We start from the raw sequence: 16284 nt of genomic DNA, 5'->3' as shown, positions 1-16284 counted from the left end.
TGCAGGATTCCCACAATCGCTAATACAGCTCCAAAAACATGCTTCTGGAGTACAAAACAGCAGTGAAAAGCATCAACATTTTCCTTCCACAGAACAACAGATCTATTCTTGTCTTGATATGCTCCCATTAGTGTCAACAAGGGTTACACGCCTCTGTGGAAAGGAGAAAAACCTACTCCAGATACATTTATAGGTAAGTGATCTAATCCAAGAAAGTCTTATTTAATTCTCTCCTGTCTTATAGGCCCCCACTGGCAACCAACAAAGCATATCTAGACTGCACAAGTCACAAGTGATACCTGTTTGGAGAATCAGGAGTCTAGCAGAACTCACAGCCAGGGCACTACAATTCCAACTAACTGCTACTACTATCAGTTATTAGAGAAATACTTGAGCTCCTGTACCTGAAAGATTACTGGGGTTGTGATATGCAGCCACAGATGACATAGCCCTGATCCTTGCAGCTGCCAAATTCTCAGGTTAGTCAAGTACCAAAGACAGAGGAAGGAAGAAATGATTTATCTGAAACTTCTTTGGGGCTCATCAATGTTTAGAATTTAAGGTCATTCTCCATTTCTCCATGACATAACTGAGCCTGCCATGTAACTGTCTATATCAGATGCCTTTGCAGACAAGGGCCCTGTTTCTTTCAAACAAGGAATCACCCTCTCAGCATGTGTTTTTTCCCATGCAGATGGGTATTGTTATGGAAGTTCTCCCCTTATTGCTATTTTTATTAGCAATCACACCTGCAGCATATCAATTTCTGTAGCTAAGGAGATATGTCCATCTGAAGCGTTGGTGTGTCCCTCAAAACACACTCTGACTAGGGTAACAAGTGCTGCTGCTAAGTGTGATAGCCGTTTGCTTTATGCAGTGTTGTTGTAGCTGTGTTGGTCCCAGGGTATTAGAGAGACAAGGTGGGTGAGGTAATATCTTCTATTGGACCAACTTCTGTTGGTGAGAGAGACAAGCTTTCAAGCTATACAGAGCTCTTCTTCAGGTCTGGGAAAAATACTAACAATGGCACAGCTCAATACAAGATTGAACAGATAGCTTATGGGGTAAGAGACATGTCCTCTGATGACTGAACATCTTTCACCTTAAAGCTGTGCACTGTCCTTGTGCATGGAAGAGGGCAGAAAAGCCCTGACCATAGAAGTCAACAAGAGTCTTTCCATTGACTTCTTTGGGCTTTGGATAAGGTCCTACGAGAACAACAGAAGATTTGCATATGACACTATATTTTCTATTGCCAGTTAGATTTTTCAGCTGACTGTTAGTTTTAAAGTCCTTATCTGACACCAGTGCTCTCATCTGGTATGGTTTGCGCAGAGCAAGTTTTACAGTAGCAGTGCTTAATACTAGCATTTCAAAAATGGCTGGATAATCATGGCCATCGCTTGTACTTGTATTCAATTTAATTAACTTCACTGGCATGACAAGGTGGACAAGTATCACTATGCTTCAAGAATCTCTGTACAAACCAGGCTGAAGGGCAGGAATGATTAGATGGGTTTTATACGGTGTGCTCATTTTGCATCAAATCCATTTCTGATTCTGTGGCAGGATGAAGTTCAAGTTGTGAGGTTTTTTCTGCTGTCTCCTTTCTTTCTTCTAGAGTTACATGGGATTTCTCTCTCGCGTTTTGGGTCTTAGTGAGAAGTCTTTGGCTATTTCGAAGGTGGGGAAAATAGCTCTCTCATCTTTCTTTGTATATTCTTCCTGCAAATGGCTACTTCCCAATGACATATGTTTGGCTGGTGGAGAGTTTGGGACCATAGTGCCGCACTCCCCTCCCCTTCCCTTCCCACATCTCTGTCATGGCCTGGAGTAATATTTTGATGAGGGCATACAGCTACATTATCAACTGTTGGAGGGCAAGTGCCTGTTCATAGGTCATCTAGGGCTAGCCCTTGGAAAGATGCATTTTTCCCCAAAGGAAAAAAGAATTAATACAGTAATAAATCATTCTGCTCTAAGAACACTGGGGACTGTGAGTAGTCACCTTTTCCAATCTACTCTAAAAACAAAGTCCTCCCACACTATGTAAAGTCCAAACTCACATCCCTCCTGGGGTTTGGCTTTATTTCTAAACAATCAGATATCAACGATGAGCTGAAACCTACCCCACAGGCTTGGCAGCTCCTAAGGTTCCTCCCTCAGGACTGCCCACCCACATCCTAGATCCTTTCCGTCTAGGCAGCCACTGTCAACTCCTTTATGTTCAGGCAGGGCAAGGAGTCACTGGCTATACTGACTCAGCAGAATCCACTTACTCCTCCCGCAACAAGCTCAACACCTGCCAACAGAGTGGGGCTTTTCAGGCAAATACCAGCCACCTGTTTCAGGAAAATCTACAGCCTGATAAAGAACCACAACAGAAAAAGAATCTGAGGCTTCTCCATGGGCAATTTTTTTTATGTTCCTTCCATAGTCTTGCTCTTTTATCACAGTGCAGTTGAAATCAAAGTCGTCTTTCTCTAAATCATCCCTGCACTCCTCACTAGGACACCCATATGAGAAACAAGCATGGTGGAATAGAAGCCACATTGAATTGAACTGGGGAGATTTGATTAATGTGGTGGACCAAGATTTCAAACTGGAAAAGCCAAAAATGTACCCAAAATATTCTGTGGGATGACCACAGCTTTACTTCAGCAATTCCTTAAAACCAGAAGTCAAGTTTATTGTGGCCTTTGGAGACATGCTTGATGTCCAGCCAGGAGGCTTCTCCGCCTTTGCATTCCATCGTCTTCATAAACACAATCATTGACATTATGTTCTAGGTTTTTTGGTCCTCCTTGTACAGGAGCCAAGATATTGCAATTAGAATGCTCAGATAAGAAATTATAATTATACTAAATCAACTGAATGTCTTTGGCAGATGGCTAAGGGGAGGTTGGGACGGGTTGAAAAATGGTGAAGAGAAAGGGAAACTTTGGGCCAGATTCCAATCTCTCTAACAATGGTGTAAGTTGAGAACAACCTTTTTGGCTTAGACTTCCTCTGGTTTTACAGCAGAGTAAATTAAATCAAATCCCATCCCTGTCTTCTAGTATTACTATTCACTGCTGTTTGTAGTTGCGAGAATCATTTGTTTGTCATATTTGTTTATACTGCATAATTATATTACTGAGCCATTAATGAGCACAATTTAATCAATCATTTTCTGTTTAGAATACACAGTAGAATTATTTTTCATGCTTACAAAGACAAAACCTCCTGAAGATGTTCCATGGAAATTCTCATCTCTGACTTACCTCCCTTACCATTAAAGTCCCTTCCCTGGAAATAGTGCTAAATGTATCTGAATGGGATGTTTCTAGACCATGGGATGCCACCATTCCTAGGTTGTATGGCTCATTGCTTCCAGGAACTCCTGTTGGTCTGGTGGTAAAATGGAAAACATTAGTGATGCAAATTTCTGTCACTAATGTAGAAAAATGTATTATTTCTTCTGCATTTTATTTCAAGATAGAATATAACTGGGTGTACCACAAAGGACCTAAGGGTATGTCTACACTGCATGTTAAGCTCTTGGGACCCCATGAGTAGGGAGGGTCCCCAAGCCCAAACGTCAACACAATAATTTTTAGCCCTGCAGCCCAAACCCCACAAGACCAAGCCAGCCGTGCCAGCCACAACAATGCTGGGGGTCTTTTATTCCACTGTAGACATATCCTGTGGGACCTGGGCTTGTGGACTCAGTGTTTCCAAGCCAGTGCTTGAGCATCCACACTACTTGGTAAACCTGGGTTTATGATTGCTGGACCCAGATCTCACAGCCATGCTGACATATGCATACTGCACTAAGCAGACCTTCTGACTTGGGGCTGCAGCTTGACCTGCATCCACATCGTAAATAACAAGGCTTGCACCTGAGTCACAGTGGGACTCAGGCTCTGACTCACCCCCCTAGCCAGGTCCTAGGACCCAGGTCTTGAGTGTTTGCTGATCTGGCTGAGACTGATTTGTCTGTGAACAGAATGGGAGCTTGGGCTCAAACCTGAGTCAGAGCCCAGGCTTAATGTGCAAGGTAGACAATCTTATTAGTATACTGGCACTAAGAGTAAGGATCAGGTTGTGGTGAATTTTCACTGCTTTCTCTTTATAGGGTGTCATTCATTTCTTGCCTATTGTAATCTTGCTCATTCTGTTCTTGTATGCACATGCACCTGATTGTAACAGCAAAGAAAGTTGAACTGTCTACTTGGAGGCTAATGCAAGCAAAGTTTTATGATCAAGCAGTACAAGTGATATTTCTAGAGAGAAAATCCTTCAGTCTTTACAAATACAAGCAAAAGGGCAAGAGACAGAGGTTGGATTCTCTAGTCTGTTAAAGTCACTTTGCATCATGCAATTGGCATAAAGTGGCCAGAGATAGCCAGTGAAGAATTTGCCCTATGTAGAGGGGGGAGCAGAAGGGCATGTCAGGGACATTCTAGAGGCGGTTTGGTGGAGCAGAGCTCCCCCATGCCTGATCCTCCTCTGGCATAAGGTGCCTTGCCTATTGTGTGAATTAAGGGTATATTGCATTCATGCTTTAAACTTGTCTGCATGTAAGATACTGTAGTGTGCATATATATATAAAGGGCTCCCCCTGCCTATCTCTTTATGGCAGGGGTCCCCAACACGGTGCCTGCAGGTGCAATGGTGCCCGCCGGGGCAGTTGTGTACGCCCGCAGGACACTGCGCCGCCAAAATGCCGCCGCCGGGTGCAGCCACGGAAGAACCGCCTGCCGAAATGCCACCAAGAAGCGATGCAGTTTCTCTGCGGCATTTCGGTGGCGAAGCTTCTTGCCGCTGCCGCTTCTCGGCGGCATTTCGGTGGCGGGGTGTCTGGCGCCCACCACAGTCTTCTGGGAATAGGAGTATGCTATTCCCACAGAAAGGTTGGGGACCACTGCTTTATGGTATTACAAAGTGCTCTCATGACTTGATTGGACAGCAACAAGCCCTGCAAGCCACAATTACTGTTCTCCTGGTATCATCGAAACAAGAAAGGGAAGTACTTTATCATGCTAGAAATACAGTGATAAGGTCTTATAGATATATTATAAACAAAGCATGATAGTTTAAGATGTGTTTTTAATACATATTTAACACATACCATTTTCCCTCATGGTATGCATTAGAATTGGACTAAGTTTATCATGGTTCTGAGTAAGTACAAATATGTCAAACCAGTGGTTGTACTTCATTCTTCATCACATTCAGCCCTGGAGTGCTCATGACTTGATCCTGCATGGTGCTGAGTGCTGTCAACCCTTACTGGTATAGTGGGGCCACACAAAAATACAACTGAATTCAGAGGGAAACGGCAGACCAAGCAAGGATTAAGCAGGACTGTCTATATTACAAAACATGTCAACAGCTGTTATGAAGTTGTTGATGAGTCCTGCAACTTTGCATTGAGAATGCTTTTATTGGGTGTTTTCAATCAACACAGAGCAATCTGTTTTTAAATGCATTATTCAGGTGCACACCTCCTTCTCAATGGCTACTGTTGCCAAACAGGCCACTTTGGGCAGTGCCCATAAAAACGTGCGTGCACCAATGCACATGCAATGTCCCACCTTTTGTCCACAGAACATTGCTTATGTCATGCGTGTGCACCCATTTGTGCCCAAAGCCTGTAAGTGTGCCCGAATGTTTATTGGCACGTGTGTTCTTGATGTTTAGATTCTGAATCACATTCATAACTGGTATCAGCAGGTGCAAATGGAGTTATCCCAGCTGTGAATTTGATGCCTTACCTATAATTTGCCCTGTCATGTATATGGCAATCACTTTGGGAACATCTTCACTGCAGTTAACTCACACTCTTATTCAGGTGTTGCCCCTAATCTCCCTCCCAAGTTTGGCAGTGCTGTAAGCCTGGTTGGGTTGTGGGTTAGAGTTTGGGTGCCACTTTCACTTGGGCTGGTAACTCACCCATTACGGATACAGATTAAATCCCTTGAGTGCTGATAGTCTCTAATACTTTCCCACAATTCCCCCTCTCACCCTCTGTGCCCAGGAGAGACAAGTTCTCCCACAATTCATTGGGAAAGAATCATAGAGCGGCTCACCTTACTGCAGCACAAAAACCATGATACACACCCCCAGAAGTCCTAGTAACACACACACAGCATGAGTGAGGACACAGTAACTCAAATGTGGCTTTGCAGTGTGGCTACTCATACCTGGGTTAGACTAACCTGGGGATCCCGATCACCTGCGTTAACTCTGCAGCAAAGACATACTTTTTGGGACTACTGGTGACATCCTGCGCTAATCTCATAACAACTGCAATACCCAAGTACAATGAGTGACTTGCAGAGAAGTCACAACCTTAATGCTGTAGTACATGGATTTTAAGTCTGTAACTCCCCCCTGTTTATTTTATTCTTCCCATGCCAGTGATGGTCTATGGTTAAGCCAGTGAACTGGGTCCTAGGAGAGCTGTGTTCTAATCCTGCCTCTACCACAGGATTCTTGCTTGACCTTGCACTCATCACTGAAGGCCAGATCCTCAGGTAATTGAAATCAGCATAGCTCCACTGAAGTCAATTTACGCTAGCTGAGGATCTGGCCCTTCCTCTTTTTGTGCCTCAAATCCCCATTTGTTAAAAAGGATTCATAATACTTTGCTATCTCAGAGGGGTGTTGTGCAGATAAATTCATAAATCATTGTGAGGGGCTCAGATACTATGATCAGGGCCACAGAATAGCTGATAAAGATCAAATGAGAATTGAGGGAGTGCCACGCCTCACAGGGGGCACTCAACATATTTGAGGATTGGGCCCTCAAGCATTGTCTGTTGTGGTTTTGGAAGATGAAAAGCATGTACCGTTACTATAGCAACTACAGTAGGCCTGATCTGGCTCTCACTGAACTCAGTGGGAGTTTTGCTGCTGAGTTCAATGGGAGTAAGATCAGGCCCATTAATTTTAGGGCAATGCTGAGAATTTGATTTCTCCCAGTAAATAACTTTCCAATTGGCCTTATGAAATGACTGATTTTCAGAGTCAATGAATCATCCCAAGTTGTGACTGAGCTCCTAGGACCAGTCACTGAATTCAGAAAGATGGAATATTGACACCACCACACCAGAAGCAATAGGAATAGGAAGGTCAGTGCAATATTACATGGTTCTCAAACTCTTCCACAATGCAGACCACATCTTAGCAGAGAGTGTCCTATGGTCCTCTCTCTTTCCATTCATGACTGCACTGTGGCAACTATAATGACTGCAATTGCATGGAAAGTAAAATCAATGAAGTACTGATGCATTTTCAACTTAAAATTCTCGGTGAAGAGCCTAGACAGTGAAGCACATGGCAGTAAGGAGGAACTAGCCCATGTGACCTGCTAACTCTCCAAAGACTACCAACTCTCTTTCTACCAAAGACTACCAGCAGGCAAGTGGACTGTCAGTGGCCCATGGACCAGTTTGGGAACAGTTGTGCATCAAGGTAAAATTATAATTTCTTGAGGAGAAAAACATTTTGCAATTTCACAGCCTCGCCCTCAAATAATTGGTCCCTTACATAAGTCTTGGGATGTCACTGACAGGCACTGTCCCATCGTGCGTTTCACTTTCACCATCCTCCTCTTCCTCTTCACTGCTTTCCGATTCCTCGCTGGAGGAAGAGTAGTCAGTCACCTTTTTCAGAGGGCGATTGGTCTCTTCGATACGCAGTTCCCTCAACTCTTTGGCTAATGCAGTCAGGTCCTAAGGGGAGGCAAAAAAAATGAAAAGCCAACGTGAATTGTATTTAAAGCAAGAAAAGTGTCGCACACATCTCTTCGAAAGCCAATGCTACAAGCACAAGCAACAAGATATAGCAAAACAGAATTATTACAAACATCAAACAAACATAACACAATGTTTGTAGCGTGTAGCATTTATTAAACAAAATGAAACTGACTTTATGCTTGTTGAAAATCAATAGCCAACCTATTTTTTAATATCTTTGTGTGTGTGTGTGTGTGTGTGTGTGTATAAACACATATATATATATACACGTCAAAATTATATTTGTTTTAAAGGTGAAGTTCAGTCACCATCATAGTAAACTGGAAAACAATGTTATTTCAAAGGTAGAGCGCTGCAGGAGAAATTCTCCAAACCTGTCTTCTTCTAAGCCTTTCAAAGACACACCATAATGGTATTTGCTCTGTTATAAATGCCACTGGAAAGAAAGCAATGGCCGCATTTCCGACAGAATGGTGCAATCCCCAAGGCAAGATCTGTTTCAATTATCAGTCTGAGCTGGCAGGAAGTTGCCGGGAAGCAGTGAGACAGCATCAGAATCAAACTGCTCAGCTCACTGCAGCACCAAGTTTGATGAAGTTTTTGAGTCATGGCTCTGAGTCAGCCACAACAATTTAAAAAAAAAAAAAGCCCTCAGCAGAAACAGCTTAAAGTGAAAAGGTGCAATACTGTACCTCCTAGCCTGAAAATTAAGGCAAAAATGAAAAAGAAGTAGAAGTTTTTTTAAAAAAAGTCATTTTTCAGTTTACCATGACTTTGATGAAACCTTAGACCTGACAGTTATATAAAATAGACAGTTACTTAAGTACAAGGGACATTGCAGGCACAATGTAGAAAATAGACTTTTTATTATCTTACATGCTTTTATAGCAATGCAGGGGGAAGCAGTAGGGCAAAAAGAAAAGCATGAGAGCTCTAATTAGAATGGGTTAGACAAAGCATGCACATGACGAACAACGCATTGCAATTGTCAGTCTTACCATTTCTCCCTATATTAGTGACCGATGTAGCCATCAGTGCATTCGGTCAGAGATAAAGGATTAGGGAGAAAGAAACTCATTGAAAAATACTAAATTCCACAATTTTCTTATGGCCATATTCTCTCTCTACTGTATTCCACAAATCTCCAGTATACTGTTCCAGCAGAGTGACTAGGATAACAATATTAATTAAAATTGTACAGGGAGGTCTTAAAATTTACCCCTTGGCAGAAGAGAAAAAAAAATATGAAAAACATATACAATTGAGCCTGAGAACCCAGTTTATTTTTAAAAGAGAAGCTGTAATATTTTGCAGAGCAAATTTTACTTTAGTTGTTTGTTATTCCTGGCTTAAGGATGTAATAAATGCTTCGGGCATCATTCGGATTAGAAACTCAAAATGAAGCCCTCACAGCGTTAAGTGAAATAAGTAATCTTTCATCCCTAATTCCACACAGATCAAATAAAATGCTTTATTGACATTTAAATTTGCCCTAAAGTCAGACCTAATTGGTGTCTGTTGCAGTGAGAAACCATCAGAAACTGTCAATCATCTGAAGGGGAAAAAAAGAAACAGCATGACTGTTTCACACTTCCGAGGGGATTTTTATTAATATCATGGTTTTAGGTCAGTAGTCTTTATCTCAATGCAATGATTTAGTATGGAGACATGCCTACATGCTGCTCCCAGTTACACCCTATTGACTAGCAGCTATAACCCGTTTGATTTACTCCCATGCAACCATACCAAATTCATTTGAGGTCAGTGTAACCAAGTTTAGATTTTGGCAGTCCCTGTAGATACACTTCTGATTTCTGTGGCAGAAAGACATCCACTTCTGGGAAGGACTTTTTCCTCTCTCACACTTTTCTGTGCCCAGCCATCACTCTAAGCATGAGCAACATGGCCACAGAAGAAACTTGAGGCTCATTTTTTACATCAGTGTAATATTGACATAAATCATTTCATCCATGCTTTGAGAAACAGATAAGAACGTATTCCATATTAAAGAGCATGGTTAGGGGTTCATGACTGAAAATAGAGGGCCATATTCTAAGCCCATTAAAGTCATTGGAAAGACTCACTGAGTTCAGTGGGCTTTGACCAGGTCCCATAAATGTCAGTAAAGTAAAATAAAAATAAAATTAAAATTCAGGTTCTGTTTTATAGGAAATAATACCTTGCTTTTCTATAGTGCTTTTTCATTTATAGATCTCCAAGCACTTTACAAAGGAGGTGAGTCATTATCCCCATTTTAAAGATAGGGAAACTGAGGCACAGAGTGGGAAAGTGACTTGCCCAAGGTTACCCAGCAGGCTAGTGGCAGAGTTGGGAATAGAACCAAGGTCTCCTGAATTCCAGTCTAGTGTTCTATCCATTAGGCAACACTGCCTCAGATATGCTACATTTCTCACAAAGACAGAATGTTGCTCGTCCCTTTAAGAAAGGATCTTTATTATGACTAAAGAGAGAATATGGTATTTAAGAGTTTATTTCCAATGCCAATAACTTGGTGACTGCAATATAGTCAAATCCATAATCATGATGACTAATCAATCAAGCAGCTTCTATGGCTTGTTTGGTTGGTTTTCCTAAACTGATGAAATAAGATTAAATGAAGATTTGAACTATCTAAAGATGTTTTCAGTCTATAGTCAAAAACCTATTCATTAAGTAATCACTTTTCATCAAACTGGTCAGATTTCCCCCCAAATTTCTTAAGCAGTATAAAAGAAAACTGCAAAACAGCACCTCTTTTCTCCCTACATTTTAGGACTAGCACCAATTATTTCCAAGTATCAAGGGACCAGATTGTGAAAAACTGGTCTCCATTTTCACACCTGCAATTTCCAAGCCAAGATAACTGTGCATATTAAACTGCATCCGCATTATCTCTGCTCACAAACTGTAGCAACCAAGAGATTTAAATCTGAGCATGGAACTCTGGTTTCTTAGGGCCACCCAACCATTCTTAAAGACACTGAAAAGTAATTTATTCTACAAGTAGTTCCATTTAAATTAATCAGGTTGCTCCCAGAGTAAGGTACAACCTCAAAGTAATAGTGACAGAATCTGGTACTTAGAAAACAAGCATGTAACATCTCTCAATGTCAGAAAAGTCTGGGAGTGTTACAATCCTTCAGCCAGACACAGAGTTGATTAACATAAATATATTATCAGTCTGCTATAGTCATCATCAACAGATAGTTAACAAGTATTGTTTAATACCAGCTTAATTAGTTTTTAATATATAATTTTAAAATTATAGTGGCAATAATACTCACAGCATCAGACAATACCATGAGATAATCAATATTTTCCAGTGTAAGCTCTGCCGTGGGGTGGTTAATTCTCTGATGCTATCATTTTCTCTAGATAATCACTTTGTAGGGTTTTACTGATTCATCGCCTCAATCTTAGACCAAAACCCCCTCAATCCAACAGCTAGAAAGGAAGTGCTCTTTAGCACCAAATATATGTTTGAAATGTTATTACTGAAGATGACATAACATATGAGATAGCACTATCAATCAGTTAAATTACTCTTAATTGCAAAGACTTCTTTAGATTTAATATTTTCTGGAAACAGGTCAGTTCAGTTTCCAGAATCACAAAGCTCATTTAACTTGAGTTTTACAATAATGTTGCCCCTATCTGGATATTGATTTAAGTGTTTTCATTAGCAAGCTCTCTCATTAAACAAAATGCATTGCTCATGTTCAAGTCCAAGAGAACTAGCTAGCTATTTTCTCTTATTTCTTCTACTTTTTATAGTAAATCATTTTAGAAAGGGGTCACTTACCACTGTACGTAGAAATGCAAGTTATCAGTGCAGTTAACAACAGAAGTTAGTGCATGTTCAAATATTTGTAAGACATTTCATAAATACTAGATCAGAAATGTACTACTGACAATACAGTCTTTTCCGTGTATATATTTAAGACTTCAGCATTGTTAGATGTACAAATCTGTTTGAATAATATTTACATATGGTAAGAACTGTAAAATTCATATAACTTAATTTCTGTGTTTAAAAATATGGATGGGCAGTAAGACTGGCACTGCCAATCAACACTCATTGTAGCAACACTAGGTTTGAGCCTTCTAGATTCAACCCAGTTATCTGAATGCAATTGCACTGTGGTTACTGGTAAAGTGGTGGATAGGTTTGGAAGCCAACATAAAATCTGTCATTAAATGTGAAGACAGACACAGCTCAGGTGAACCCAGATCTCATCAGCTATATTAGTGAAATCCACGTGCAGAACCTGGCAAGAAGCAGCCACCTCGCAAACCAGCTCTGAAGGTTTGCTGCATTTGCCTGACAACATTGCATAACTTTGGGCCTAATCCTGCAGGGTGCTGAGAGCCTTCAACTCCCACCAAAGTGAAGGAGAGTTGAGTGCACTTAGGCGCTCACAAGAGAACTGCTCAGCACATGGCAGGGTTTGGCCCTTTATTAGCATTTCTATTTAGTATAAATTCACTCCTACTCTGATGTATTAGCTAGAAATATTTTGTGGCATCATAAATACAAGTGCATTAAGTGACATCTGTATGTCAAAAAAGGTGCTACCATGACTGCCCTAGCAGATGAGATTTCATTAGCCACAGCAGGGACAATGACTGTGCAAGCTTCAACCTATACTGCCCACTTATGTACTCTAACCTTATTCTGCATGTTTCAGAGTAACAGCCATGTTAGTCTGTATTCGCAAAAAGAAAAGGAGGACTTGTGGCACCTTAGAGACGAACCAATTTATTTGAGCATAAGCTTTCATGAGCTACAGCTCACTTCATCGGATGCATACCGTGGAAACTGCAGAAGACATTATATACACAGAGACCATGAAACAATACCTCCTCCTACCCCACTCTCCTGCTGGTAATAGCTTATCTAAAGTGATCACTCTCCTTACAATGAGTATGATAATCAAGTTGGGCCATTTCCAGCACAAATCCAGATTTTCTCACCCTCCGCCTCCCCCGCCCCCACCACAAACTCACTCTCCTGCTGGTAATAGCCCATCCAAAGTGAACACTCTCTTTACAGGTTTCAGAGTAACAGCCGTGTTAGTCTGTATTCGCAAAAAGAAAAGGAGGACTTGTGGCACCTTAGAGACTAACCAATTTATTAGAGCATAAGCTTTCGTGAGCTACAGCTCACTTCCTCAGATGCATATCGTGGAAACTGCAGCAGGCTTTATATATACACAGAGAATATGAAACAATACCTATTCCCACCCCACTGTCCTGCTGGTAATAGCTTATCTAAAGTGATTTCCAGCTCAAATCCAGGTTGTCTCACCCCCCACCCCCATACACACACAAACTCACTCTCCTGCTAGTAATAGTTCATCCAAAGTGACCACTCTCCCTACAATGTGCATGATAATCAAGGTGGGCCATTTCCAGCACAAATCCAGGTTTTCTCAGCCCCCCCCCCCCACCTCACTCTCCTGCTGCCAGGAGTTTGGCGGGGGGTGGTGGTGGTGAGAAAACCTGGATTTGTGCTGGAAATGGCCCACTTTGATTATCATGCACATTGTAGGGAGAGTGGTCACTTTGGATGAACTATTACCAGCAGGAGAGTGAGTTTGTGTGTGTATGGGGGTGGGGGGTGAGACAACCTGGATTTGAGCTGGAAATGGCCCACCGTGATTATCATGCACATTGTAGGGAGAGTGGTCACTTTGGATAAGCTATTACCAGCAGGAGAGTGAGTTTGTGTGTGTGTGTTTTGGGGGGGTATGTGAGAAAACCCGGATTTGTGCTGGAAATGGCCCACCTTGATTTTCATACACATTGTAAGGAGAGTGGTCACTTTGGATAAGCTATTACCAGCAGGAGAGTGCATTTGTGTGTGTGGTTTTTGGAAAAAAGGGCGGGGGGTGAGAAAACCTGGATTTGTGCTGGAAATGGCCCACCTTGATTATCATACACATTGTAAAGAGAGTGGTCACCTTGGATGGGCTATTACCAGCAGGAGAGTGAGTTTGTGGGGTGGAGGGGGGATGGAGGGTGAGAAAACCTGGATTTGTGCTGGAAATGGCCCAACTTGATTATCATACTCATTGTAAGGAGAGTGATCACTTTAGATAAGCTATTACCAGCAGGAGAGTGGGGTGGGAGGAGGTATTGTTTCATGGTCTCTGTGTATATAATGTCTTCTGCAGTTTCCACAGTATGCATCCGATGAAGTGAGCTGTAGCTCACGAAAGCTTATGCTCAAATAAATTGGTTAGTCTCTAAGGTGCCACAAGTACTCCTTTTCTTATTCTGCATGGAGCTCCTCTAGGGACTGCAAGAGAGTATCGCAGAATCCACATCCATTGAATCCTTGCTCTTACCATTCAGGCTGCCAACAAATTGTGGCAATGTTTAGTGAAGTCTTCTTCACTCAGAATCAGACAAAGCCAATCAAATCATTGCTTGGGGGCAAAGGACTCCATATTCCACCGTCACTTCTGAAATATCTGAGCTCCATGCCTACTAACCGTTTTCCAAAGAAGTGGAAGTACCAGTTTTTTTGGTCCTAAAATGAACCCAGGTGAGTTTACACTATCAATAAAACACAAATGGTTTTCCATTCAGCAAGTGTGTTTTAACACGTCACCACCAAATTCACATTATAAACATTGATTTTTTTTTTAACCTTGATATTTGTAAAACAAAAATATCTCCTCATGGGAAAAGACGGGATACTGAGTTAGATGGACCATTGGTCTCAACCAGTATGGCCATTCTTATGTTCTAAAATGAGGTTCTCTGAACTGCTATTAAAAGGGGTGAAATGCGGAGACATTTGAGTAGCAGCTTTGCTCTGTTTACAGTCCCATAGAACTCAATGGGGAGTACCAGCAGAGTAAGGTACTACTCAACTTGAGCAAAGACATTGTAATTTGGCCCTGTTTTCTCCCCTTAAGTGCTAATTTGGGACTTTGTCTATATTTGGGATTAGACCCAATTCCAGCCAATGGTATAGCTGCAATTGGTACAGGCTTCACTTGTGTAAAGCCCACACATAGGCAAGAAAAACAGTGATTTGGACCAGTTGTGCTTTCCCGAAGCAGGGCAAGCTCAAGTAGTGTAAGTCATTGCTTTCCTTGTCTGCATTTAGGGTTCTGCCATTCATCAGTGCAAACCCCAAGTATACACAAGGCCTTAAAAGGTATAGGTATTCTTAGCTGGTGTCAATCAGCACAGCTCTGCTAACTACAATGCTAATTTGTACCAGCTGAGAATCTGGCTCGAAGTATTATAAACTAATATTTCACCTGTGATTAACCAGCTCCCTAAAGTTATCGTGCAATAGCCAGAGCAATGCAATCTCAGAGCATCAGCCCTGACACATGCTGTCAACAAGAATGATTGTTATTAGGACATGGCTTCATTTGAAAAGCAGATAATTCTGCTCTTAGTTAAATTTGTGCTTCCCATTGAAACCAAAGGGGTCAGATCGGGTGTAACAGAGCAGAATCTGGACTTTGCTGCAATCCATTGAGACAGCCTTTGTCAGGGTAAGAAAGTTCCAGTCTCAGTTTATTCCCTATAAAATCCACAGAACACTGATAAAGTGATTTGCTCTGCTCATGAAGGTTCATAGTACAGTAGTTCTTGGTTTGGCCTCTGTGCAGTTGGTCTGCAAATGAATTTTGTGAAGCCAAATATACTGAGCAAAATGTATTAACAGATCAATTTCCCCCCCTTAGATTAGCTCACTGTATCTAAATACAATCTTCCAGATCTGAAATCTGAACCATGCTAGCATTGCCACCTTTTTGAATGTAAGCACCAGGAAAACATGGTTTGATATTAAGCTCTATCTAGTCAACCTTGCAAAGGCATGACCAACTAAGAAAAGATATCACTAACCTCATCTATAGCTTTCTTATAGCTCTGGGAGTAAGGGAAGATTAATCAGCGTCAGAGGAAACAGATCGGGACAGGAAAAAGCCAGAGGAAGGGCAAGCAGGTTAGAAATAAAATTAGAATTGTTAGCGCAACGCTGTGAAGTGTAAAGAAAAACAACATCAACAAAACATTAATACACATTAAAGGAGAGAACAGTGGAAATCCATTTGGTTATTGAGCCCAACGCACTCTGCAGTTTTAAAATACAAACATCAGACATAACATTAAACCAGAGACTTTGGAAGGGTTTTTCATGGGCCTTTGCCAAAAAAGTAATAAAATAAAAGGGCACAGAAATTACTCCCAGTTTTTTCTTAAACTGGGGTGACTAGCAACGGCTGGGTAGCAAGCCTTTGAACGCAGCACACCCCCCTCTGCAAGGTTGCTCTAAAAATCATCCTACGATAACACAATGTGAAAGTGTGCTATATACAAACCCTGGCCCCAATCCATCAAAGCGTAAAATTAAGCTGTGCTGAAGTTCTTCTCTTGCCTGGGGCCATTGTAAATCATGCAATCTCTGTGCATTAATATATCCCACGGACTATTGCTATACTGCAGATTTAGAGCCTCAGAACTGGCGATGGGACTGCATTTGCCTCTTTCTATGGGTTCCTAAGGCTGC

At 41.6% G+C, this 16284-nt stretch overlaps 1 protein-coding gene across 14 annotated transcripts in view; it reads right to left on the bottom strand.

Moving 5' to 3' along the window:
• TNIK (TRAF2 and NCK interacting kinase) overlaps positions 1–16284 on the bottom strand; it is a 308730-nt gene that overhangs the window by 24306 nt on the left and 268140 nt on the right. For 11 of the 14 annotated variants that reach the window (XM_073359382.1, XM_073359394.1, XM_073359393.1 and 8 more), the window contains 3 exons: positions 15621–15644; positions 7537–7721; positions 3264–3390 (listed from right to left, as the gene is read on the bottom strand). In XM_073359382.1, the coding sequence (XP_073215483.1) occupies positions 3264–3390; positions 7537–7721; positions 15621–15644 (336 nt within the window). The remainder of the gene's footprint in view (positions 1–3263; positions 3391–7536; positions 7722–15620; positions 15645–16284) is intronic. The other 3 variants (XM_073359386.1, XM_073359388.1, XM_073359391.1) reach the window with 1 other exon arrangement.

This window comes from Lepidochelys kempii, chromosome 9 (assembly GCF_965140285.1).
Source record: "Lepidochelys kempii isolate rLepKem1 chromosome 9, rLepKem1.hap1, whole genome shotgun sequence".
Classification (NCBI taxonomy): domain Eukaryota; kingdom Metazoa; phylum Chordata; order Testudines; family Cheloniidae; genus Lepidochelys; species Lepidochelys kempii.
The sequence above is the reverse complement of the archived record's forward strand: the minus strand, read 5'-3'. Positions and strand labels throughout refer to the sequence as shown.